General features: G+C 43.6%; 1 protein-coding gene and 1 non-coding gene across 5 annotated transcripts in view; one reads left to right on the forward strand and one right to left on the reverse strand.

Moving 5' to 3' along the window:
* Window positions 1–27,641, forward strand: part of SPEN (spen family transcriptional repressor) — a 124,671-nt gene that overhangs the window by 12,724 nt on the left and 84,306 nt on the right. Inside the window, exons 2-4 of one of the 4 annotated variants that reach the window (XM_053207582.1) lie at window positions 1,577–1,677; window positions 19,476–19,523; window positions 21,342–22,071. In XM_053207582.1, the coding sequence (XP_053063557.1) occupies window positions 21,989–22,071 (83 nt within the window). In that variant the 5' untranslated portion in view covers window positions 1,577–1,677; window positions 19,476–19,523; window positions 21,342–21,988. Of the gene's footprint in view, window positions 1–1,576; window positions 1,678–12,167; window positions 12,805–13,401; window positions 13,474–19,475; window positions 19,524–21,341; window positions 22,072–27,641 lie in introns of those variants that run through there. The other 3 variants (XM_027060319.2, XM_027060318.2, XM_053207589.1) reach the window with 3 other exon arrangements.
* LOC113599673 (small nucleolar RNA SNORA70) lies at window positions 4,288–4,419 on the reverse strand. Its single transcript, XR_003420587.1, has one exon. It is a non-coding gene; the product is annotated as a small nucleolar RNA SNORA70 (small nucleolar RNA).

Here is a 27,641-nt window from a genome sequence, read left to right on the forward strand (position 1 = left end):
TCAATCGGTTAAGCAACTGACTTCGCTCAGGTCATGATCTCGCGGTCTGTGGGTTCGAGCCCCGCGTCGGGCTCAGTGCTGACAGGTCAGAGCCTGGAGTCTGCTTCCAATCCTGTGTCCCCCTCCCCTGCTCACACTCTGTCTCTCTAAAAAAAAAAATAATAATAATAAAAATAAATAAATTAACATTAAAATATATGTGTATATATATATATATTATTTAAAAAAATACATTAAAAGAATGAGTGGCTGCATATGTAAACCTCAAGAGGGCAGCCCTGGCTAAGGTGACTCCAGAGTGCAACCTCTTATCCAAGAGAACCAAAATTGAATCATCATATGGTCCTGTCCCTAAAAAAAAAAAAAAAAAAGAAAGAAAAGGAAGGAAGGAAGGAAGGAAAGAAGGAAGAAAGAAAGGAAGGGAAAAAAGAGAATGGGCCAGAAGGGCCTGAATTGGTTTTGGTGATGATATACATACATATGAGTGCAAATGTAAGACACCTTCATTTCATTGTAAACAAATTGCCAAAGGTGAATTCAGCACACACAAAAAATCCCCACAGCACACACAAAAAATCCCCACTGCTCAGAAAAGCAGTCACAGGCTCCAAATCAGCTGCAAAAGAAAGATAGGCATTTCAGAGAGAAACACTCATACATTAAAACAAACCAAAACAGGGGCGCCTGGGTGGCTCAGTTGGTTAAGTGTCCGACTTCGGCTCAGGTCATGATCTCATGGTTCATGGCTTCAAGCCCCGCGTCGGGATCTGTGCTGACAGCTCAGAGCCTGGAGCCTGCTTCAGGTTCTGTGTCTCCCTCTCTCTCTGCCCCTCCCTCATGCTCTCTCTCTGTCTCTCAAAAATGAATAAATGAATAAAAAAATTAAAACATAAAATAAAAACACTACTTTCTGGGTATTGGGGGAGCATGGGGAGAAAATTAGTTCTCCTACAGCCCTAGGGGCAGTTTTAAGTAGGCGAGGGGAGCTGTGCTCATGACCCAGATTTGTCCCTGTTCTGAGCGGGCTGAAGCAAAGGTTCCATCTCATTTGGGGAAGCCTAATCATAAAATGGGGCTACTGGGGCTTGCAGCCTAGTATCAGTGAGGTATTTATGAAGCGTAATTAATGTTTGCAGCGGGTCTGGGGATCCTCCCGATTAAAAGGTGGCCGGTGCAAGGTGCAAGGTGGACGGGTGTTACTGTGAGGGCAGATCCATTCTGTGGAGGTCAACACTGTTGTTCTTTACCGAGGCAGCGGGAGACAGAAGTAGGTTAAGACCAGGTGGCACAATCCTTCAATGTGACCCAGAACAGGAAACCTGTAGAGGGAGACTATCACATCAGATGGTGTAGAGAAATTTCACCGAGAATGCGTAAATCCCCAGAGGCAGAATGGTTGGCTCGAGGACACCCAATCATGCCTAGAAGAAATCTGGTGGGGCTAATTGGAAAAAACACATATGGCAGTTCCGGCTTTACAAGGAAGGGGACTGAGCTGCATTACTCAGCAAATATCTTTCCTCAGCCTGAGCGTGACTTCTGAGATTTTCTGAGAACTGAGTATTTTTTTTCCTAGGTAATCCTAAAAGGCCCGGTGCTGGGTAACAGCAGGAACTAGGCTGGAGGTCTAATTAAGCATCCCGTATTACAACACTTAAAAACACTTATGGGATCCTGGTGAGTTCCTAATGTCTAATTCCTAAATTTAATCCTAAACTGCTCTGCTGAATCCTCTTGTATGACCGTAGCTAATTATGTAATATCTAATCGCCAGTGATAATGACGAAAAATTGAAAATGATGGCATTGAGTTGATTTACTTCTCCTCGCAGATATTCTGTCAGAATCACAGATAAGAGCTTCTCCTAGGGAATAAAACCTTACTTAGCGTGGGGTGCCTGGCTGGCTCAAGTCGATAGAGAATGAGGCTCTTTCTCTTGGGGTCATGAGTTCAAGCCCCATGTTGGGGGCAGAGTTTACCTAAAAATATATATATTAAAAACAAACAAACAAATCATAGCATATAGGAAATTGCTTTCAAACTCCAGGGCTCAAGTATATTACCTCCTGTAATCCTGGTAAGAAAATACATATGCACTGAATGGGATTTTTTTTTTCTTAGTTATTCTTATCAGCTAGAGCTTTGGTCCACATCAGTCCTACAATATGTGTGAAGATCGTATAGATTTACCATGAAAATAGACTGGTGTACTTGGGTACCTTAAGAAATTCTCAGTAGTGGGGCGCCTGGGTGGCTCAGTCGGTTGAGCGTCTGACTTCAACTCAGGTCATGATCTCACAGCTCGTGAGTTCGAGCCCTGCGTCAGGCTCTGTGCTGACAGCTCGGAGCCTGGAGCCTGCTTTGAATTCTGTGTCTTCCCCTCTCTGCCCCTAACCCACTCATGTTCTGTCTCTGTCTCTCTCAAAAATAAACATTAAAAAAAATCTTCTTAATAAAAAAAAAAAAATTCTCAGCAGAAACATCAACAAATTTGAAACTTTATTGTTACCTGGAAAGGTAAATCCACATCCCCAATTTGTATTTATTTTGGAAATTATAATCTACCAAGAAACAAGGCAAAACAAAGGAAGGAAGAAAAGGAAAGGTAATACAATACTTATGTGCTCAGTATTATAAATGTAACTTGGAACTTTATGACACTCGTATACAGCTGGCTGACTTAGATGGTTTTAGGTTTTTTGGCCTTTTTATACTTTGTCAATTCTGTGACATTACACGGGTTAAAAGGCCAAAGTTGACAAGCTAGTTCACAGACACTTTAGGTTTTGCTCTATTCCTCTAAGGGAAAAAAAAGTCTATGGGGCGCCTGGATGGCTCAGTTGGTTAAGCATCTGGCTCTTTTTTATTTTTTTTTTAATTTTTTAATGTTTATTTATTTTCAAGAGAGAGAGACAGAGAGCAACCAGGGGAGGGGCAGAGAGAGAGGGAGACACAAAACCCAAAGCAGGCTCCAGGCTCTGAACTGTCAGCACAGGGCCTGACACAAGGCTTGAACTCAAGAACCATGAGATCATGACCTGAGCCAAGGTTAGATGCTTAACCGACTGAGCCACCTAGGCTCCCTGAGCGTCCAGCTCTTGATCTTGGCTCAGATCATGATCTCACAGGTTTGTGAGTTTGAGTCCTGCATCGGGCTACGTGTCAGTGCAGAGCCTGCTTGGGATTCTCTCTCGCTGTCTCCTGGCCCTCCCCTGCTCACGCACCCTCTCTCTGAGAATAAATAAATAAACTTAAAAAATTGTTTTAAAACGAAAAAAAAAAGTCTCCGTAACAATGACCATGTTTCCACATTTACATAATGTTTCTCATTTAAGGAGTCAAAAAAACCCCAGTGAACTTTATCCTGACTCTCTTGAACATAAACACCTTGGATGTGAATCGCATTTCTCAGACTACAAAGCACTTTTTTTTACATCCATTCTTTGTTTTACTGGATCTTCAAAACAACTCTGGTTTTGAAACTAACTTGGCGAATGTTTATTGAACAACTACTGTTTGCCAGACATTAGGTTAGTTTAGTGGCAAAGCCACACAAAGATCTTGTCAAAACCGTTTAAGAGACATGACCAAGAATATAGGATGTAAATCGAAACCTTTTGACTGGTGTGCTGTATCATTATTCTCATATTCAGTCGGGGAAAATGAAGCGTAGATAACTTCCTGGTCCTGACACTGTCTCTTAGTGTATCGTGGCATTTCTTGTATAGACTTGTTCAACCACATCTGTTTACCAGCATTTTACATCCATGTATTACAGCTTCTGGTCTCTCACTAGATGAACTATTTTTTTTTAGATGAACTATTTCTATCAATTTATTATTTTTTTTTAGATGAACTATTTCTATCTACCTATCAATTTATTATTTTTGGACAGGAAGGGACTAAGATTTATTGATGGGGCTGCCTCAAGAGGGGGCATTGCCAAGGTTCTCCAGAGAGCAGGGCACGCCATTTGTTCAGAGGGCCGCCACTGCGGCTGTATTTGACCCCACAGCCACCTGGGGAGCTTTTCAGCCACGGTGTCTTTAAATCCGTCCACATTAAACTCAGTAAAACCCCACTCCTTGAAGATGTGGATCTGCCAGCCGCCAGGGAACTTGAACTTGGCCCTGCTTAGAGCTTGAATCATATGCTCCTTGTTCTGCAGCTTGGACATGATGACTGGGCCAGTGTGGACCCTGGTCACTGTGCCCTGAGGCTTTCCAAAGGTCCCTGCGTACGTCTGGAGTCTAGATTGGAGATAGCCTGAGATCAGACATGAATGTCCACGGTCTCCAAGGTCCCTTAAGGCAAATCATACAAGCAACACTCTGCCCACACTACCAAAGAGGCGACTGTTTACAGCCTTGCACACTGGCCCCCATGGGGAAAGTGCATGTTCCGTTTAATTGGCTGAGACAGATGAACCATTTTATATTCCTATCCAAAGCCAGTTCCTTCCTGTATGCAGTCCTTCTCCCCTACTTAAGAATCTGCATCCGGTCAAACTCTCCTGCCCACATCAGTTATCCACCGTATAAGCACTGGTATAAAAGAGTCTTGCAATTTCTTCCATCTTAAAAACAAGCACACTTCCCTAGATCCCATTTTCCCCAGCCACTCTTCCCTCACCAGCTACCTCTCCATTTTTCTGTTCTCCTTTTACAGCCAACTCCTCCCGTTCTCTAATTTAAATGTCAATCAAGTATCTATTGAACAAATGTAAGGATGGTTCACACAAAGATAAGGAAATTCAAATATCCAGAAGACTTGTCACAAAAAACCCCAAAACTGGTTCTGTTTTTCTTCAAAAGGCAGAACTATAATCAATGGTTAGAAACATCCAGCATGGGGCACCTGAGTGGCTTACTCCGATTAGCGTCTGACTCTTGATTTCGGCTCAGGTCCTGATCTCATGGTTCCTGAGTTTGAGCCCCACATCGGGCTCTGTGCTGACAGTGTGGATCCTGTCTGGGATTCTCTCCCTCTCTATTCCTCTCCAGCTTGTGCTCTCTTTCTCTCTCTCTCTCAAAATAAATAAATAAAGTTTAAAAATCCAGCATGATATTTGTACAAATAATTTCATTTTCTCCAATATAATAGATGCTATACTTTTAAAATTTACTTTTAGTTAATTTATTTTTTAATATGAAATTTATTGTCAAATTGGTTTCCATACAACACCCAGTGCTCATCCCGAAAGGTGCCCTCCTCAATACCCATCACCCACCCTCCCCTCCCCCCCACTCCCCATCAACCCTCAGTTTGTTCTCAGTTTTTAAGAGTCTCTTGTGCTTTGGCTCTCTCCCTCTCTAACCTCTTTTTTTTGTTTTTCTTCCCCTCCCCCCATGGACTTCTGTTAAGTTTCTCAGGATCCACATAAGAGTGAAAACATATGGTATCTGTCTTTCTCTGTAGGACTTATTTCACTTAGGATAACACTCTCCAGTTCCATCCACGTTGCTACAAAAGGCCATATTTCATTCTTTCTCATTGCCACATAGTATTCCACTGTGTATATGAACCACAATTTCTTTATCCATTCGTCAGTTGATGGACATTTAGGCTCTTTCCATAATTTGGCTATTGGTATACTTTTTTTAAAGTAAGAAAGTATATATGGGGCGCCTGGCTGCCTCAGTTAGTAGAGCATGCAACTCTTGATCTTGGGGTTGTGAGTTCAAGTCCCACATTGGGGCATAGAGCTTACTAAAAAATAAATAAGTGAATAAATGAATGAATAAATAAATAAATAAGAAGAAAGGAGATATGTCTTTTAAAAAATGTAGTAGTCTTGGACCTCTCAAGGAAGTCAATTATTTATGACATATCCTCTGTGCCAGCAACTGATGCACTCATACCATTAGAAATAAATCTCAAGTCAACTAACTGGTTTGTAAAGGAAAAGACCATTTGTGCCTCAGCTATATTTAAGTTCTACATCAGTGATTTTCAGGAGGTGTGAAAAAGTCCCACAAGGCAGATGTATCAGACTGGCCTAGGATTCTGATATTCTGATATTCTGATATTCTATTGTAGGGAGACGGTCTTCCTTGGCCCCCAAATGGATCACTACAGGGCAAATCAGGGTAACTGATGCAAGCGTTGTGTGGGCCAGGACAAGGGAAAAATGGTTTAAGACTGCATAAGCTAGCCGGTGCAGTGTTTCATGAGTATTAGAAAATATAAATTCAGGGGCGCCTGGGTGGCTCAGTCGGTTAAGCGGCCGACTTCGGCTCAGGTCATGATCTCGCGGTCCGTGAGTTCGAGCCCCACGTCGGGCTCTGTGCTGACAGCTCAGAGCCTGGAGCCTGTTTCAGATTCTGTCTCCCTCTCTCTGACCCTCCCCCATTCATGCTCTGTCTCTCTCTATCTCAAAAATAAGTAAACGTTAAAAAAAATTAAAAAAAAAAAAGAAAATATAAATTCAATCATATAATATTCTAGGCTTCATCCAAATTGATAAATGCTTCCAAATAAAGATGGTTTCAAAGGTGACTATTCAGCATACATGTTTTAGGCTAATATATACATAATATTTTATATCTGTATTTTATCACATGCTCCTATAAGAAATGACCAGGTATTGAAAATAAAAATTTTAACTTAACTATATTTATCAGTATGCAGGATTCTAACGGTGGAGCTCAAGCCCAGGATGATAAATACGTTTTCAAATAAAGCACACGGCCAATCTTGTTAACTGTCATTCACTGGCAATTGCTGTTACTCAAGCAGTCTCCAATATGACAGGTACAGGAAACCTGTTGAAAGGGGCACTTAACTCTTAGGGCATTCCCATTCTTGTGATAGAGTCACTTTGCCATCATTGGTCTAAGGCTTTTTACAGGAAGTCCAACAAAAGCTGCAGAGTCATCAGGGATTATTGAGGTACATGCTTGAGAAAGCAGGGCAAAGTCTGCTTGGCTGTATCTCTAAGCACTCCAGACTGCTGGTGAGCATTGATGGTTATATAAATTCCAGGAAAAGCTCTCTGCTAGATTCCTTGTCCTACTGACCAAATTCTTCCAAGTGTTGACCAAACTCCAAGTTGAGAATTTGCAGATTTTATAGGAAGTAGTTGTCTTTTCCAAAGAAAGTGTATCCGGATCATGCCATTATGGGACAGAGGCAAAGCTAAAAGATCCAGGAACTTTCTGAAACTGAAGGTACTTTCAACCATCACCACCCCTGGCATCTTCCCCTCCAAATCCACCATAGGACTTTTCCCAAAGTGATTCCAGACTCACTAATTTTTTTCTTCAATGTAGTCCAGGCAGGCTCTTGCCCCACTACTCCACCAAAACTTCTCTTGTCAAGGTCGCCAAAGACCTCCACGGTGCTCCAACAGTCAATCCTGCCTCACCTTAACCTCACCACAGCATCCCACAACAGATCACTCTCTCCTCCTTCAGTTTCTTCTTCTGACTTCCTGGACACTACCCTCTCTTGGTTTTTCTCCTCCCTAACTGGTTTGCTCCTTCTCAGTTGCTTTGCAAGTTACTGACTTCTGAGATCTCTTTCTTAAGCGTCAAAATGCCCCAGGGCTTTCCTGGTTCTCTTCTATAACTACACTTACTCCCTTGGTGATCTCATCCAGTTTCAGACTTTAAATTCCATTCATATGTTGACAACTCCCAACTCTCTCTCTCCCTCTCCCCTCCCCTCTCCTCTTTCCCACTCTCTCTCTCACACCGTCCCACAGACACAATATAGGTGTGTATAATAGATCTCCTGAATAATATATAAATATATAGATCTTCAGAACTTCTTCCTGAACTCGAGACCCATATCCAGCCACCTACCTAATGTCTCCATCTAATAACTATCTCAAACTGAACAGATCTAAAACTGAGCTCTTCATATTCCTCTATAAAACGGTTCTAGCCAGTGTTCCCTATTTCAGTTGATTGCAACTCAATCTTCCTAGTTGCTCAGGTCAAAAACCTCAGGCTCCTCTTTTTATCAACTCTATGTTCAATCCATCAGCAAGGCCTTCTTGGTTTGCTTTCAAAATACATCCAGGAACCCTTAGCCACCGAAGCCACCCCCGTCTCTTAGATTAGTGAAAGAGCCCCGGCATGGGGTCCTGTTTCTATCCTTAGCCTCTTATTCTCAATAGCTCTCAAAACCCAAGTCACCTCTGCAACACCTCCATGCGGACTCAAAGCGAAAGTCCTCCCCCGTGGCCTTCCAGGTTCTATAGACCTGCCCCTACTCCCCTAACCTCTGACCTCATCATCTCTTACACTCTCTCCATTGTTCATTCTGTTCCAGCCACAGTGATTTCCTTGCTAGATTTAGACGTGCCAGTCATGCTCCTACCTGAGGACCTTTGCACTTCCTGTTCTATCTCTGTGGAATCACCTCCCTAAATAGCCAGTTTGGTCCCTTAGTTTCTTCCAGTCTTTACTCCAGTATCTTCTTTTGTTTTTTTAAATTTTTATTTGAGAGAAAGAGAGAGAGCACGTGCGAGATGGGGAGGGGCCAGAAGGGGCGAGGGAGAGAGAGAGAGAGAATGAGAGAGAGAGATCTTAAGCAGGCTCCATACTCAGTGTGGAGCCGGACATGGAGCTCGATCCCACGACCCTGGTGTCACGACCTGAGCTGAAGTCAAGAGTCAGACACTCAACCGAGCCACCCAGGCACCCTTCAAGTCCCTTCTTAATGAGGCCCACTCTGACCACCCCATCTCAATTGCAACACCCACTTCATTTATTATGTGTCTCTATAGTTTCACCCTAGCACTTACTGTTGCTATTATTTTCCTGTAGATTAAATTTTTTTTAAGTTTTTTTTTGTTTTTGAGGAAGAGAGAGAGAGTGTGAGCAGGAAAGGGGCAGAGAGAGAGGGAGACACAGAATCTGAAGCAGGCTCCAGGCTCCAAACTGTCAGCACACAGCCCGATGCGAGGCTTGAACTCACGCACCGTGAGATCAGGACCTGAGCCAAGGTCGGAGGCCTAACCAACTGAGCAACCCAGGTGCCCCATTTTCCTGTGGATTATATTCATTGCCTCTTCTCCCCCTCCCACCATCCCCCCTGCACCCCCCTTCCCAAACCAGCTAAGCTTCATGAGAATAGCAATCTGATTGCTGTCTTCAGCAATATATCCTAAGTACTTGGAATAGGATGTGGCACGAAGTTGATGCTCAAAACTTATTTGTTACATAAACAAAGTAATAAAGAGCTTGACTTTCAGAAGACTTTTTTTTTTTTTTTTTTTTTTTTTAGTGTTTATTTTTGAAGGAGACAGAGCATGAGCGGGGGAAGGGCAGAGAGAGAGGCAGACACAGAATCCCAAGCAGGCTTCTGTGCTGACAGCCCGGAGGCTGACGAGGGGCTCAAACCCACAAACTGTGAGATCATGACCTGAGCTAAAGTCAGACGTTTAACCGACTGAGCCACCCAGGCGCCCCCAGAAGTCTTTTTGATGTATTGTCTCTACAGGCCATCTAAACCATGACGCCAAAATGTTAAATCTACAGGTTTCATACAAACTGCACAATTACCAGGAATCTTGTACTCTGGCAAGACAAATGTTGGGTTGTTCCAGGGTCTTTTTTATTTTCATAGACGTGTTTCTATTTTCCTAAGAAACATACTGTTGGCCGCAAAGATTTGTTCTTTGAACTCCAGTACTTCTGAAGTGCTGAATTTCTGAGTTTTGCCTCAAAGGGGAAGACTATTCCAGTACGTGGGAGTGCTTCACTGCTGCCAAAATATTTTCAAGAACTTCCCATATTACTAAAGTCTCTAGAAGAGCTTATTTATCCTTACCAGGAAAAGGTTATTACTGTTATTGTTTTAAATTCTCTCCTATGCTAGAATTTGGCATGAAAACTGCCCTTTCCTGTAACAATGGCTAGAGATCTTCAGTGTTTCTATGTTGTTTAGAAAAGCTGCACACGATCTTCACCAAACGTCAAAAAAATAAGCCCAAGGGCCTAGCAAATACCACTTTGATTCTGCCCTGGCTGTCTATAAGAATCTTGGTTTAATTAAAGGTTCTGGTGAACATCCAATCTTTCTTCAGGGAACACAAAACAGTACAAATTAAGCAGCTCAGTTTAAAAAGAAAGAACTCTATAGGAACAATGGATTGGTGATCGTGGAATTCTCTAGTCTTGTGTGGTTTGACTAAACGAAACCAGTCCTAGGACGACATACAAAGCACTTTAACTCCAAGGGCAGGCAGATCATGAGATTGTTGTAATTCAGAATCTGCTTATTTGAACTTGGCTCTGCACATTTAAAGCCCACCTGTTTAACACTGTTTAGCCTTTTGGCATAGGAAGTTGGAACATGTTTTTGAGACCAACATTAGGATGGGAGAGAAGCTTCCTGAATTTCTGTTCAACTGTTTTGCAAATGTATGGCACTGGTCATAAGGGACAGGTGAACAGTGCTAAATAGCACCCACTCTAAAGAAAATACAAACTGCAAATATTTTGTACAGAAAGGGGGTGTGCTTTTCGTGTTAAGTGTAAGAGTTAAAGGTGGGAAATAACATGTTTTATAAATAAAAACAAATTGTAGGGATCAGAATTGTTAAAACAGATCCTTCTACAGCTCTACAAAGTGAAAGGACTGTGTAATCACTCTATAAATTTCAACTGCCTAGCTCTTAAAGGCATGTTTTGTCTGCCTTATTCTGTCCTAATTCCCAATAAAGCTAATAGTTTCATACTACTTAATTTTGGTTGTACAAACAAAAAGTGACAGTGTTTTAAAAACAATATATTTCATAAGTTCTCAATACACAAAAAACATATTGTGCTTTGCAGAATATTGAGATAGAGTATAAGAAATTAAAATTCCAGGCAGTGTTTTTAGTCATACTGAAATGGAGACAAAATTTGGGATCTAACAGCTACTCCTAAAATGTTTTTTATCTGGAAGCCATCAAATCCTGATCTGTTCCCTCAACGATAATATATTTTTTTAACTTTCCATCCTATCATTATGCGTTTAACTCCCCTATTACTAAAACAGATAACCAGCCCCCTCCCCCCCCCCAATTATACATAGTAAGGGGAGGGGGAATCAATCCTACTGTAGCTGTAACACCAAAAGGCATGGGGACCTGAGCCAGAAAAGGCTGGCTCGCTTATGAATTCATGTTGCTGTGAAGAAAAACAAAACTGAAAAAAAAAAAAAACAAAACCCACCCAAACCCATTAAACAAAAATACCTTGCACAAATCGCAAAGACTGGAAGACAAATATAGAAGCATTACTCTTGAATTTCCTGGCTTTGTTGATTCCAGCCGCAAAGTGAACATTAAAATGCCAAGATTCACATTTTAATATTCCCTTGAAATCAGAAAAACAATAGCTCTTTCAGGATTCGAAATGACACTGGAAGGCTCGTAATATTTTATTAAGTCAATTTGCTATTTACATACTCGTAAGGGGCTTAAAAAAGAAGCGAAATGGAAAATGTTCTCAACAGACAGAAATAAAATATTCCAATCTATTGTTCCAGTTTATGGCTCAGATCGAAATAATGTGCCATAAAACCTATCAGAAACTAGTTGCGCAGTGCGTGCCTCGCGGCCGGCCAATGAACGGCAACGTCTGGCTCTCCTCCCGCCCGACAGCACTTCAAAGACACTCTTCTTTCTTTAAAGAGCCCGACCTCTCGGTTACGCTAGCGCTCGGCACCTTTGTCAGGTCTCCCAGCTCGCGTGGCCCGGCACTCTTCTATTTGCGGGGCGCCACTACGGTTCAAGGCAGTGGCATCCACACCGATCTGCTACCCCCACCGCACCAGGCTCCCAAAGCGCCTTCATTCTCAGGGTGAACCACGGCTTCCCACGGTGGTGTTCGGGGCACGGCCCGACAAAACGCACTCCCTTCACCGAGCGAGGGTAGGGGTGACGGGCCTCCCTTTGGAAGGGCTCAGAGGGCAGGGGGGACTTGGGACTGTGCGCACGCCCCTCCGCGGCTGGGGGGGGGGGGGGCACACGCCCTGCGCCCGCAGCGCTGCGGCACCGCGGCGCAGCCCCAGCCCAGAGGCGAAGAACAAAGGGGACGCGCTCGCCTTCGCTGCTGGGGGCTGCCCGGGCGCCGTCGCCAGCCCCGCCCCCCGCCGGCCGCGGCCGCGCGCGCCCCTCCCCCGTCCCGCTGCCCCCTCGGCCCCGCGAAATGGCGGCCGCGCCACAAAATGGCAGCCGCGCCAAGTCCCGAGCCGGCGCCGACGGAGAAATAAAAGGCGCCGCGGGCCTCTCCCCGCTCCCCCCCCTCCGCCCTCCGAGCGCGACAATGCCCGCCCGGGCTTCCTTGTGGTGGCGGTCGGGGGCGATCCTCCCTGGGCACCGGTACGCCTTCGCGCCCCACACTCCGGCGGCAGCTTCTCGACTCCGCAAACCAGGCGGCGCTTTGTGCGTTTGCCGCCTTTGCGCTTCCAAACTTGCCCCACTGCCGGAGGCTCTCACTTAAGGGGCCAAAACCTGGAAAGAACTGAACGTCGCACAACAGCCAGGCGACCCCTGCCCGCCCAAGACGCTCCTCGGGCTGGCGCGGGCAGGGAGCACCCCTTTCTAGTGTTGCACGCCCGCAGCTTTAGCTCTTGGCCATCAAAGTGAAGACAGGAAGAGGGACCAAATGACACCCCCCCCCCAAATGAGGGGGAGATTGAGGAAACAGGGGTTAAGGAGTTCCCGAACCAGCACTTCGGCAGCCGCGTAGAATCTCAATGCGGAGCCCACGCTCGAGACCCAGAGGAGAGCCACGGGCGGCCCAAGAGTGCACGGGCAGCTCCAGAGGGCGGATGTCGGCTTGCACCCCACGCAAACCTCCAGTGAGCGTTTTAGATTTTTCATCGCTCCCCCCTTGCCCTCTCCCTTCTCCCCGTGGTCAGGGGTCTCGGGGCTGGGCACAGGCAGAGGAAGGAGCGGCTGCTGCAGTCCCCAAGCTTCCCCCCCCCGCCCCGTGGCGTGAGGGTCTTGGTGGCCTTGGGCTTTGCCTCGGCCATGACGTGATGGATGGAAGCTGGGCGGTGTCGGTGTGTTTTGGATGTTTCGCTTTCTTTCTCTCAAACGGTCGCTTCCCTGTGCTCCCCATCCCCCAGCTTCCCTTGGGCTCCGTCTTTCCAGAAACTTCTCAGGGAAACACCAAAAAGCCGCAGGCTCCGCCGCCGCCTCCCTCCCGGAGCATGCGCGCCGGATTGGGCGGCAAGTTCGGCGCGCGCGTGTGCAAGTGTGAGAGTGGGGCGTGCGCGCGCGCGTGCGGGGCGGGGCCGTTCGCTCTCACAATGAAGGGAACAGGTTTTCCTCCCCCCCCCCCCCCCCCCCCCCCCACGTTCCGTCGTTGCGCCAGCGCGTTGGGGCAACTCCCCTGGCCTTTGAGAGAAGAGGGGGGGAGGGGCAGGGCCGAAGCGCTCGCGTCGTTGCTCCGCGCGCCTGCGCAGCAGGTCGTCTCCGCCGAGCTGTGTTCTCCGCGCCGGTTGCGGTAGCGTCTTCGCTATGAAGTGCGTCTGAGCTACTCGGTTGCGTCCTACTCACTGTTTCCTCAGCTCCCACTCGGGGAAACTGTAGCGTCTTGAGGGGTTAACAATTCTGTTCGCGGGTTTCCTGGAGCTGAGCCTTCCCTTTGTGCCGAAGGGATGAGCTCGGACTGTGTCTGGTTGGTTCCCTTCCACGCCTGCCTGCGCCATGTTTGGTCCGGCTCCTGACCGGATTCGGTGCCTGCAAGTGTGGTGGAGCCTTTTCCAAACGGGGAGGGGGCGGGAATAGCCCTGGCTCAGGGACAAGGTGGTGGCCGCGCCGGCTTCCCTCAGGCGCTGCCTGCAGTTCTTGCTCACTAAACCAAAATAAAGGTGTCCTTTATTTGGAACGCCTCCCTCGGTTGCAGACGTAAGCCTTTGGTGGGGCTGGCCGCTAGGTTTGTGCTTGGTGTGTGGATGCGGACAAAGGGCCCGGGCGTACTGCTCGGTCTCTCTGGGCAGAATTGAGCTCGCCGAGTGGTAACCATAGTAACAGCTTTTAGTGTTTCTCAAGGTGCCTTTGGTTTTAGTTTTCTTTTCCTGTCCCCTTAGAAGTGTGGAAGTTACTGCCAGGGTTGTGGGTTCTTAAAGTCCCCCCCCCCCCCCAGCTCTTTTATCTTGCCTTGTAATCCGCTCCCCATGCCAGCCCGTTTCTGAAATCCAGCAGGCTAAGTGAGGTTCCCTTGGCAGGGCATGGAGGTCTGCTGTCTCCAGTCCTGAGCTTTGTTTCCTTGCCCCCTTTTGAAGGACATTCGTTTCACTGGTGGAGTAATTGCCTTCCGATATTCGTTTAGCGTGTAACGTACCTTCAGATCCTGATAGATGTAAGGTTTAAAAGAGGGAGCTTGTTCGCGAGGAAGGCACCTTGGGGGCTCCTAGAGACAGACATTTTATGGTCGAGAGCCTCATTTTGCCTCTGAAGTTGTTGGGCAGTGCTAAGTTGCCCGCAGGTGCGCGTGCACCATTGACCACGCAAAGTCCGAGGTCAGGTCAGGTCAAGGCTCTGGGCGGAGCCACGCAGTGGGTCCTAAGGAAGGAAGATCTTTCTTCCTGGTGGGAATTTTGAGTTGGTGCCAGATTCCTAACAACTCTTAGTATATGAAAAGCTATCCAGAGGCTGCGTTGAGGCACTGGCAAGCAATAGAATTCTCCCCCTGCTAACAAGGCTGTAATTTGAAGCTTGGAAATGACCAGATTAACTGTCCTTTGAATTCGCAGAATTTCGGTTAGAGATTCTATCCTAACAAATTATGGTTAATGAGAGTCTTTGAAGTCAAAGTCCCTAAAGTAAGGGCAACACCACTAAATAAGGGGAAGATTTTGTTTGTACGTTTTGTAATTAAACAATGTTTTTATTATTTTTTTTAAGTAAACTCTATACCAACTTGGGCCTTGAACTCAAGACTCCAAGATCAAGGGTCGCATGCTCATGCTCTATCCACCGAACCAGCCAGGCACCCCCGATTTTTTTTAAAGCTTTTTTACATTTATTTGTACGCTTTATAATTTTAAATAGGCATAAAAACAAAGTTCTTATTGGGGTCTAATAATTAGGATCTCTGGAAACTGATCCTAAGGGGAACGATATATATGCTTAAGTTGAAAATTGTGAAAGACAAGAGTACCCCGTTTTGAAGCCACTTTCGAGTGAATTTAAGGGAAAGGTTTATGCTTGGGTGTGTGTTTATATCATCTTGTGTGGTGGGGAGAACATAGACCCCTTTTAGTAGTTCATCCCACCCTGCCCCTTCTGCCAGCTAACTACAGTATACCGTGAAGTCTTTAGTTCTGACTCTTAATGATTCTGTTTTCTTAGAGAAACCATTTTAATGACCATTTTAATCAAGCATCCTTTAAGAGTTATCCTGAGGCATTCTCTTTTCAGCCAAAGTATTTACCAAAAAGAAGTGTAAGAAGTGGCTTCCATGACTCTTGTAGTATATGGCGTGAAAAAAATTCAACGAGTGCCTCCATCAAAATACTGAAATTTAATTTTTTAAAGCCTGAAAAATAATTCCAGTATTTAATTCAGCAAGGCATCATGTCCTACCTTGTCTTTAAATAGTGTGGTTTTATCTTAAGCCAAAAGGTTTCTAATGTCGAATTATATAAAATTAGCAATCATTACCCTCCTGACGAGTAATGCAAAATATTCGAGGCAGTGATGTGATTTAAAGAGGCATTATTATCAAACAATAATAATTGAATTGAAATGGAAACAGTTTTCAAAACATTTTGAAGGAGTACATAAATAATTTTTTGTCTAAATTTTCTACTTCAAACTAGAGCAGGGAAGCTTAAATCCCGAGTCTGCTGAAAATTTCAAAACCTATATAACAAGTTACTAAACACATTTTATTTGGTATTACTGTTTTTGAGATTCCATCAACTATACTTTGATAGTAGTCTTTGAATTAATCAGTAGCCTTGATTTGCATGATTTGTATTCTGACTTCCTGATGTTTAAAAGTTACAATCTGCAATACATGAGGTGTTTTGATTAAAGTATAGCACTTCTAGTGAAGAGGGTTAGTCTTTTCTCCCATGAGGATTAGCAGCAGGGGTTTAAAAGGTTGAATGAAATCTCCGAATTAACATAGTGAATAACATTTTGTTCACATGGGATCTGTTAAATATGTTAATTTAGTAGAGTCCAGCATCAACATTTCAGAGAAACCCTTAACTGAAGTAACCCAGATGCTGACTTCGAAAAAGTCATTTTATTACAGCTTTTTCTAATTATAAAAGCAGTATATGTTAACTGAAGAAGGTGTAGAAGAAAATTTTAAGAAAATATAGATGAAAAAAAACTTCTTAAAAATTTAAATTTCAGGTGAGGTGGGTGAGGGGATGGGTGAAATAGGTGAAGGGGATTAAGGGTACGCTTGTCATCATGAGCACTCGTATAGAATTGCTGAATCACTGTATTATACACCTGAAACTAACACTGGCTGTTAACTTTAGTAGAATTAAAATTAAAAAAAAAAAAAAATTCTACCACATAGGCACAGCTGTGATTAATATATTTGAAAATATCCTCCCAGTCCATTTTTTCCAATGCCATAAATGTTAATAAATCGTGTTCGTAATTGTAAATATTAGGTACATTAGCAGTATTTCCTCATAGAGGGAAAAAAGTTACTTTTAGCAACTTTCCTGGGAAATGGTAGAAACATACGAATTGATTTTTTATAAGAAAATATCAGCCATTACATTCGTTTCTGGAAAACTAAAAACGTGGGATAAATTATTGAGCTTTCTTAGAGGGTTGAACAGGAAAATAGATGATGAAATGTTAGCCTGCTGAAAGAATGATTTAGAGAGCTAGCTGGCTAATGTTCAATTGATGGAAGTTCTGATAATTTATGTATATATAATTCCACCAGAGTGAGCCTGCTGTATCAAAATAAGTCTGTTAATGGACAAGTCTGCCTTTCGCCAGTTGACTCTCAGAACTAGCAATATGTCAAACACTCTGAGAATAATATAGCAGTGTTGTCTGTTTCATTTCTACTGTTTGGAAAACTGTTTCTAATAATAGAAGGAATTTGTATTGTCAAATAGGCTTTGATCATTTTAGAGCCCGTTAATGTATTTTTACATGATGCCTTTAGAAACAAGCGCTTGTATCTTAAGTATATGTGTTGTCATGAAATAGTTTAGTTTTAATTGCTTGGGACTAGATTTGTAACCAAAATCTTGTTAAATATCTGGTAACGATTCTGTCCTCCTGCTCAAATGTTGATATTAATTTATCTGCTCTATTGGCTGGGGTAGCATTCAAAGCCCGAGTTTGAGGCTCAGATGCTTTCTCCAACGGGGCTTCCATTATGCATGACTGAACTCTTTGAGCACATCTAGCATGTTAAATATGGGAGCTCCTCACAGTGTGAAAGTAAGACCTGATTAAAAACATCTATTTTAATTTCCTTTTGCAAATGGCTCTGCTTTAATGTTACCTTTCTGAATTATCTGTAATACTTAAATGAGGATATTCACTTCACTATCCACTTATCATAGATGAAAGGAGAGATCGCAACCTACTTTTGATCTTTTTCAGTGAGCATCAGTTATTGTTAAAATAATTTAAAAACTAGAATAACAGAGTGGGTTGCCTTGCTATTGAAAACATACAAAGATAAGTGCTTATGAAGAAATTCTGCTTTTGTAAATATTTTGTAACAAGGACAGAAACAGAGAAAAGCTTTCCCAGTGTTTCCTGATACATTGCCAATAAAAATGAAAGGCACTGAAAAAAAATCAAATACTTGATTTGGGGCTGTGCAAAGGGCATGCACTTACCAGTTTTGTTGTTATTAGGAGATTTGCAATAGAAAAAGTCAGCGAAAACCCACAAAAACCAGAAACTGCACACTTAATATGCAATTAGTGCATTTTGATTTGACTATAGGACTTGGCTATAACTGTGAAAATTGGTAATAGTATGTTCTTTCAACTGATGCTTTTTTTTTTTTATTAAAAAGTTTTTTTCTTAATGTTTATTTATTTTTGAGAGAGACAGAGACAGAATGTGAGTGGGTTAGGAGCAGAGAGAGAGGGAGACACAGAAGCAGAAGCAGGCTCCAGGTTCTTGAGCTGTCAGTACAGAGCCCGTCGCGGGGCTCGAACTCACGAGCCGTGAGATCATGACCTGAGCCAAAGTCGGACGCTCAACCAACTGAGCCACCCAGGCCCCCAACTGATGCTTATTTTTGATGTAAATATGAAATTAGTGGTCAACTTATTAGTATTTGTGATATTTTTATGGTGTGTTTCTTCCAAATTCTTTTACATATGTTATCTTCTTTGATACTTCTAGCAACCATTTTTGGTAGAGAAAGCATATTTTTTATCTTCATTTTGCAGATAAGGATATTGAGACGTTTGAGGATTTAATTGATTTGCCTAGGTCATATAGCCAGTGACAAAATTGGAACTGGAATTTTTAACTCTTAATCCAAGGGTTATTCCATTATACATTACGGTCTCTCATTCATACCATCAATGTTTTTTTCCTCAGTGTTTTTCAATTCATGGTCAAGCAGTGTTTGTTATGCTGAAAGAATCAGTAAGGAATATGGGCAATATTTTTAACCTGCAACTATTAACTTTAACAGAGATGGACAGACTTCCTACCTAAATTGCTATATGTATGTATATACACTATATATGTAGTATATATATATATATATACACACACACACACACACTATATGCATATATACTATATATATACTATGTGTATATACAATATATATAAATACTACATATATATACTATATATACACATATATAGTGTATATATATATATTTTGGCATCAAAGGAGCACATTAAGAATTTGAACAGATAAGAATTGAAATTTGTTTTATTCATTAAATAATCTATATATCTATTTAGTTGATGTATGTTGACATTTTATAAACTGAATTCTCTTTTTAGAAATACACATCAGATTTTTAAAAGCCCAGGAAACTAACATGAATACTTCGGTTGCTATTTGTGGTGCCCAACAGGTATTCTGACTAACACTTCAAGAGATCCTGAGTATAAGGTGGTATCAAATGACATTTGATGGGATTTTGCTATAGCCTTAATCTTGTTAGAGAGAGACTGTTTCTCAGTTTGGTAAATCTCTGGCAAAACAAGAACTGATACTCTCTTAATTTGACATTTGTACCTAATCTTTTTGACAGTCTGTGATCTGTAAAGGTCTTTGGGAGAATTTAATTCAATTTTGCTTAACAATTTGTGTTATGTTAAAAAAAATTTTAGTTGGTAAACATGTTGCTTTAATTTTCACTTAATGTCACCTAATTCTTGTGCCGTGCAGAAAGTAGTATAAAACATCTTAACTGGTTCTTATTTTGTTCTAGTTTATCCTTTTATTGTTCTGTGGGAGTCCTAGATGGATACCATATTTAATAATTACTCTAATTAGTCTCTCCTGATTTTGCATCTAAAAGCCCCCCCCCCCTTTTTTTTTCAGCCCTTGAATTTTTCTTCAGCATGATTTTAACTGAAGTCTGCATTCAAGGTGAGATATCCCCTTCTCTAAGTGCAAGACCCTATTTTCTGAATCCTCGTCTTTGTTAGTTGCCCCTCTTAATGCAGTTGAGCTGAATCTCTTCTGTTCTTCATGGTGACACTTTGGTCTTTCCCAAGAGGTTTCAGCTAATTCATAGCCTATCAGGTTTTAAATAAATCATTTACATCATATTTTAAAATGTGTTTCAAATTGTGGTTGCTTATATTGAAATTCATGCTTCATGGAAACATGCATTTTAGTTCAACGCTAACTGCATCTGTATATACAGGGCTATATAGTTCAGGGGTTTAGGTTAATAGGGTGCTGGCCTGACACTCCTTATGTGATAGTTGATGTGACAGAGAAATGGCCAAATGTAAATGACTTATCCTACATCTGAATGTGGTTTGATGTGCTTTTACTGAGAAATCAATTCCAGAATATTTTCAAGAACACACATTTCCATTTCATTTAATGACTGATTTGCATGAAGACAAGACGAACCTCTGGGGTGGCACTAATACCTTAACTAAATTATGAATGAGTGCCACTATTAGGGTAGGGCTTTTCTGTTTCTAACTCTTTGCCACCACCTCTTTCTGTTTCTGACTTACTGAAGTTCCCAAACAGTAAAAAAAAAAAAAAAAAAAAAAAAAAAATTGAAATAGAAAAAATGTAAACATAAGCTAGAAAAATAGCATAAAAACTAGTTAAATTACCTTAGAATCTAGAAGTTTGAGAAGTAACTTGTCAAAATTCCAAAAATCATTTCAAATGGATGGTAAAGTTAGCTCCTGAGCTAGGACATCTTTACTGTAATTGTTGCAACTGTTTAAAGTGGGGGCTTGCTTAGACTTTTGAACGTCCTAAAAAGAGGAGAGATTATCTCAATTCATCAGACCTGCTGAGATCAAGATTATTTATTTAGTATAGACCATTATTAAACCAAATACAAGACAGTTGATGTGACTCTAAGTCTGACAATCATTAAGAAACTTACGTTAGACTATGTGGCAAACAACAACAAAACTACTTGGGAGCATTACTGTCTGTGGGAACGAAAGAAACTAATTATGCACAGGTGATCCGGGTATTAGTGCCATTGATTATGGTGACCATATTTTTCAATTCAAAACAGCATAGTTTGGTGGTAAGTTGGCTCCTATTTGAGACAGTGAATGAGACCAAATATTTACAATCTGGTATGTACTTGAAGCTCCACGCCTTTGATACGTTATTTTTGTAGATAAAAAATGGAAAAGAAAATTTAAACAATTCCATTTTTCTGGACTCAGTACAATTGCCTTAATTTTGTGGGTTTTCTCCAGGGTTGCAAACTGGTCTTGATATAAAAGTTCTACTGTGGTCTTTAAAGGCCTTTAGGCCTGGAAAGGCCAGAGGTCTGATCCATTTCTATGCTTAAATGTTAAATTACAGTAAATCTCTATATGAATCCTTTATACAATATTAGATACGTAGCCTTCTCATTTCAGTTCTATTCCTGGTATCCTGTAACGATCAGCTAGGATAGCTTGCAGAAGGTTTCGCAATCTTATATAAAATAAAGTTGCTTAACGTTACAAGCTAATGATTCTTGAGAGGAATGGGTTTGTGAAGCTGTCACTGCTTCGCTGGGCAGAGAGAAGGGCGGCCCTGTTCTGACACTTTCCCAAGCAGGCGGGGATCCAACTGCCCGGAAACCGCCAGCTCCTGGCCGAAGGGTGAGCAGGGGAAGAAGTCTTGGCTTCTCCTAGGAGGGTCACTGGCAGCCGCTTTGACACGCAGCCCTATCAAAACCAACCCCCTTTCTCTCTCTTCTTCCTCCAGACCGGCGCCTGGGATCCCTGCTCGAGGGGCTGGAGGCCGTCTCTGCCCCCGCACGCGCAGAGCCCCAAGCCTGACTGAGAGCCCGCCCCGCGGCCGGCTCCTCGCGCGACTGCGCGCCTGCGCACCGGGACCCGGCGCGCGAGCGTTCCTTTCCGACCCCGTGTCCCTCCCTCCCCCGCGCGCCTGCGCGCCGGCTGGGAGGAACTCGGCGCCTCGGCCTCGGCGGGAGGGCGGACGCGCGCGCGCCCGCGGCGAGGGAGGCGGGCCGCGCGCGCCGGTGGGAAGCGTCCGGCTGCCACAGCGCCAGCTTCGTCGTAGTCGCTGCCGCCCGGGTCCCGCTCGCCCCTCCTCCCCGCTCCCCCGCCCGCCGCCGCCGCCGCCGCCCGGGCGCATGCGCCGCCGGAGCGCGAGGGTCGGCTTCGGGTGTGTGGTGGCGGCAGAGCGGAGCTGCGAGGCCCGAGAGTCAGAACCTGGGGGAGAGGGATGGTCTCTGCACGGGGGGGAGCCGGAGGAGCCGCCGCCGCTGCCGACGCCACCGCCGCAGCCGCCGCCGCCGCCGCCCCGGCGCCCGCCTCCCGGCGCTGACGGGCTCGTACGAAGCCGGCGAGGGAGAACCCGCACCAGCGGTCGCCGGCACACCGCCCAGCATGGTCCGGGAAACCAGGCACCTCTGGGTGGGCAACTTACCGGAGAATGTGCGGGAAGAGAAGATCATCGAGCATTTCAAACGGTGAGTGACACGCGGCCCGGGGCCGCGCTTTCTCCTCAGGCGCTGCTTGCCCGTCCGGCCCGTTGCCGGCCCCTCCCCGTGGTGCGCGGAACTGCTGAGGGGACCCGGGCCAGACCCACGGACGGGTGCGAGGAGCGCGCGGCTGTCTGGTCGCCGCTCGGCCCGCGTCGCGGCGTTGGGCCTCGGCCTCGGCGGCGCGGCCCCATTGCCGCCCTCTCCTTACCTAGCCAGGAGGAGGCTGTCGCCCGGCCTCCCCGGAGCCGGCGCCGGGAGGGTGCCCGCGCTCAGGCCGGGCGGCGGTGGGTCGCATCCTTGCGCGCCGCCGCTCCGGACCCCTGTCTACTAGGGACCCCCCAACCCGGCGCGGCCAACGCCGGAGTCCCGCAGCAGCGCCCGCTCCTCGCCTTGCGGACTGATGGAAATGTCTGACCTACAGAGGGGTTTGTGTGAGAGGAGAGGTTTGACCCAGGCAGAAGTCTTGGTAGGTGGTGTAGGTGCATCTCAGAATTGGGGAGACACTACGAGGTTCCAGACACCTCTCACCAAGGACTTACAGATCTAGAAACTAAAGGGAAATAGCAAGCGCACATTTTTTTCATTTCTGTGTTTTGGTTTCCCCCCCCCCTTTTTTTTTTCTTTTTGCGGGGTTGGCTGGAGGGGATGGTGTCTGAAAATAAGTTGGTGCGCCTGTTTTGGCTCCTTCGCCTTCCTGGCCGCTTTCAGCCGTCTGGGGTCCCTGGGCGAGGAGGACGGTGGGGACCGAGGGCTTGCCGGGGAAGGCCCACCTCAGGTAGGACGGTACCCAGTTCGCGTCGGAGCCCGAAAGCCTCAGGCTCTCTGCCTCCGGGGCCGCGCCGGGTTAGCGCGTAGGGGCCGCCTGTGAAAAGAGATTCCCTCCCACCCAGAGTTCTTTACTCGGTGGTTAGGAAAAAGCAAGTCTTTTAAGATTAGAACACGTAGCTGCTTTTTTAAACTTCCCAGAATGTGTTTTGTGTGTGAAATATAGGAATCTGTTGTTTTTGATCCATCTTTCCTCTACAGTAGTATTTAGGCGCTTGCTTTCTTTGTGAAACATACGTGTACCGTAACGGATAGAGTCCTCGGCATCAAATGCTGGAAGTGACGGTTTACTTAGGCTTGGTGCAAAATGAGAAGGACTGTAGCAAATCTATGATTGCCTTTGAAAATTACTGTATTTCCCGATATTCAAAATCCTTAAAGATTTTAAGTTTGGTTTCCTCTTAATTCCCCTTACTATCTAGTGAGTGAAGGAAATTATGGAGCGCCCTTATTAGTGAGTCACCATGGGAAAAATAGATTGCGTCGCTTGCTCTGGAGCTGCTTGGATAAGGAAATGGAAGCAGAGGCAGCAGCGCTCCACTCTGTCTTTTAAATGGAGGATCATTGATTCTGTTGGTGGTTGCTGTTACTGGGGTATTAAATCTTCACCGCTGGAGCGCGCGTCTGCGCGTGTCCGCGTGTGAAAAGGAGCCGGCAATAGTGAGGCCATTCATAACCTGCTAGCGCTGTCCTAGGCAGGGCTGGGGGAGGCGCGCTTCCAGGGACTCTCCCGGTGTTTACTACGTTGTGCTGAGAAACCAGACAGGGCGAGGCAGGGAGCAAAAACTCACCTCTGTCCATTGTGATAAAGGGGATCGAGACCTTGGGCTCAGTTGGGAGGCAGATGGGAACTTTCTCTTCCTGGCGCTGCTCCACCCATTACCCCCACCCACAGCCCCAGTATCTTCACTGCTTTAGTGGGAAAATCTTGGAGGTGCAGATTATTGGAGTGGAAGAACCACTTAGATGTGGTCACTTTTAACACCTGGTGGGCTTTGTCTGTGGGTCTCTGCCTGGGAAATTCGTCTGTACCGACGTGCAAACACGTGCATTGCAGCATTCGCTTTGCTCCTCAGTGTTCTGTGGCCGGACGTGTCATTTCGCGTTATGCACATTCCAGAGACATTGCATGCCTATTGCAGGGAGTTTGACTCCTCTCAAGATGAGGGGTTAGGGAAAGGAAAGAGGAAATCGTGCAGGGGAGTTTGGGGAGGTTTTTAAGTGGTTGGTGCTGCGGTCCGGCTTGTGTGAATGACTTTCTAAAATGGCGGCCAGGACCCACTTTATGTGGGAATCAGCCGAGCAGATCTCAGAATGCACCGAGGGAGGAGGGGGCGGAGGATGCGAGCTGCCTTCGAAAGCCGAGGTCTGGAGGAACGTTACTGTATTAAAGAGGGCTTAGCCGGCACAGTGCTCGCGACTGCGTTTAAAGGAGTATCTCACCTATTGCAGAGCAAAAGCAGATGCTGCTGATAAAAGCAGATTATTTTAAAACTGTGCAGACCGTGTGTCCACCAAACTCCATTATTTTAAAAGCGATGTTTAAAAACTTTAAACAAACGTCCTTCTTTAAATAGGCATTGCATTCTTATGGATTCAAAGACTAAAAGATTTATAGAGAAAAATTTCCCCTTCACCCCTGACCTCGGGATTCCCAGTTCCCATTCTCCCACTTCCTACTGACAGGTAATCTCCATTTTTGGTTTCTTGTTTATTCTTAAACATGTACAAGAAATGTTTTTGCTTCTCCAGCTGTGGAGCTAAATGGACCCTGTTTGGAGGAATTCAAAGCGTTTTATCTCTGTTGTAAAAAATGTTTTGTAAAATGTGTGATTGCTACCGGGAGGAAAATGAAATTTGAGTAATTTAAGTAAAAGGGATAAAAAGGTAGTTGTACCAGAATGACAGCTCTGCAAGGAAATTTAAGGATGCTCACTTCTGGTGTTTTCTAGAAATCAAAATGCGAGAAACCCTACAATGCCTTTTACCAGCTTTTTCCCTTTCCCTAGCTAATTACATTAACTGATAAGTGTTTTACAGGATTAAGAGGTGTATACTGGGAATACATTATATAAAACGTTTTCAAAATGATTATTCTTGTAACACTGATTAGGCTTTTGTAGTAATTTTTTTTTTTTTTTTTTAAGATTAAGCCAGTTAGTTTAGGGAGCTGGCAGTTTAGAGGTACTTGTGGGGGGGGGGGAAGGGTCAGAACCAAAAATTTTTTTTTTATTATTTACATTTTGATCAGTGTTTTTGGTGAAAAATAGATTGAGAGAAGGATGCTGATCTGGCTTTTTTTCTTCCATACTAAAGAATGACCAAATCTTTAAAGTGTAATCAGGGCATTTTCAAAATTTGGCTTTACCCTCTTGCAATAAGAACACATTTGTTGTGTTCATTATCTTTACAGCTTTTAATATGCTGGTTGAAAAAAACTAAATGAGGACTATTTCTGAATCAGATTTTAGTTAACAAAGATCTATTGCAGGGACTGAATTTGCACAATAGAGAAAGTCCTTTCCTTTGTATGTTAGCTGGGTGGAAGGGGGGAAGGGAGGAGTTACACAACAATTGGTTGCTGTCTTTTAGTTGTAAGAGAGGTGTATGCAAAGATGATTGCCTGAATTAGAATGAACAAACGAATAGAGCCCTTTAAAGAATCTAAAATTCTTTATATCTTATTTGTAGATAATAAGTAAATTGCATATTCAGGTTCTTCCCATGTCCAGTTACTGAGAATACGTTAAAGATTGTGCAGATATAGAGCAGGGTAGCAGCTTATGTAAAAAATTTGTCAAAGAATGAGACCTATTTAAAAATGTATTTTGGTTTTGCTAATTTCAAAGGTCTTCTTTCAGTGGTTTTCTGAGCTTAAATCTCTGGAATGTATGTTATGTGTTACATGTATCTGGATAGCTTTACTTTTGGGACACAATACAAATATAGTGGAAGAGTTTCCATTTCTTTAGTATTCTATAACTAGATATATTTTTAGACTTAAAACAGATTTGACTCACCCTAGCCTTACATCATTGCTACGTCGTTTCTTTTTTAGAGCCTAGCCAGTTTCTATGTAGAAACATCTCTGATTTTGAATGTTATAATTTTGATAATCTGTTTTCATGATGGGCTTTTGTACGTTTTAAAAAAAAAAAAATCAGTTATCTTGAGAAATAGCATTAAAAAATCACATAGAATGCTTGAAATGTTGTTTTTTTACTTCCTGAGTAGAATGTCTCTGGCAGATTAGAGGAAAACAGGGCTCAGTGCCCGGAAGGATGGTGGTGTTTGACTTGTGTAGAGGGCACCTTTTTCCAACTACCTTTCTTGTAGACTGGTGATTGCTCAGGCATTGTATTGTTTGGTATGCTCATGAAGCGAATTCAGCCTTGATTTATGAGACACTTTTAATCCTGTGAGCACTCATGCTTTGGGAAAATTTATATACAAGTTATAAGGATAGTGGTAATGTGAAAGTTTTTCCAAATGGTCTTCTAAGTCTCACCTTCTCCTTTGAAATTTTGCTAAAATTTAAAAAAATGTTTGCAGTAGTTCTTGAAAACTAGTATATCCAATTGGAGACGGTGTATTTCTCTGTTACTTTAAAAAATCTAGTGTTTGAGCTGTAGTTAATTAGTCCACAGCATTTAGAGTAAGCATTGTAGTCTGCAAATTCCTTCAGTGTATATATTTATTAAAATTGGGCTCCTGAATTTCCTTATTGGATGATTTGAAATAAATGTGCAAGCCCTTGAAACCAACATATATATTAGTCTGCTGAACAAGGAGACAAAACAAAGTAGTATTTTTCTGTAGTTAAATTTCTAACCTTCCCTACTTACTTTATTTTTACTTACTATTATTTGCCTTAGAGCTACTCATATTGTGAGTGAAAATAGCATACTCTGTTGTGGAAACCAGTGAGAATGTTTAAGTATTTTATTAGAAACCGTATAATTTTTGTGTACTATCTAATTGGTTTTCAGTGTGTGGAAATATGCTTTGCCATAAAAAAATGATCTCGGTATAATTCTAGAGTATTATAATATTCAGGTTTTTCCCCCCTACATTATGTCTGTGTCTGCTAAATTGAAAATGGTAAACATCTAAAAAACCCACAAAGGAATATCTCTATCCTGACTTAAATTTAGTGAATTTTTGTGTTTAAGGAGTTCATCTTGAGTATAGAGATGAATTGAAATTTAGCACAGTTAAAGATTTTTATTATAGGGGCGCTTGGGTGGCTCAATCAGTTAAGCATCTGACTTCAGTTCAGGTCTTGATCTTCTGCTCCATCAGTTCGAGCCCCACTTCAGGTTCTGTGTTGACAACTCAGAGCCTGGAGTCTGTTTCAGATTCTGTGTCTCCCTCTGTGTTTCTGCCCCACCCCGGCTTGTGCTTGCTCGCTCGCTCTCTCTCAAAAATAAACATTAAAAAAAAAAAAAAGATTTTTTATTATATAAAGAATTGCTCCGGTTCTTAGAGTTAAGGAATATTTGTGGGAACATTCAAATGGGAAATACTTACATTGCTTATCACTTTGTTCAAGAAAATAGTATCATGGTATTATCAACATGGTAGTATGAATAGTACCTGTGGTTTCACCAACACAAATCAAGTGTTTTCATATTTCACCTTACATTTGTTGCACAGGTTCCTTTTCACTTCCCCATTTCTGTGTGAATCATTTATGCTTATCACGATTTGGAAACTAAAGTAGCAATTAG

Source organism: Acinonyx jubatus, chromosome C1 (assembly GCF_027475565.1).
Source record: "Acinonyx jubatus isolate Ajub_Pintada_27869175 chromosome C1, VMU_Ajub_asm_v1.0, whole genome shotgun sequence".
In the NCBI taxonomy this organism is placed as follows: Eukaryota; Metazoa; Chordata; class Mammalia; order Carnivora; family Felidae; genus Acinonyx; species Acinonyx jubatus.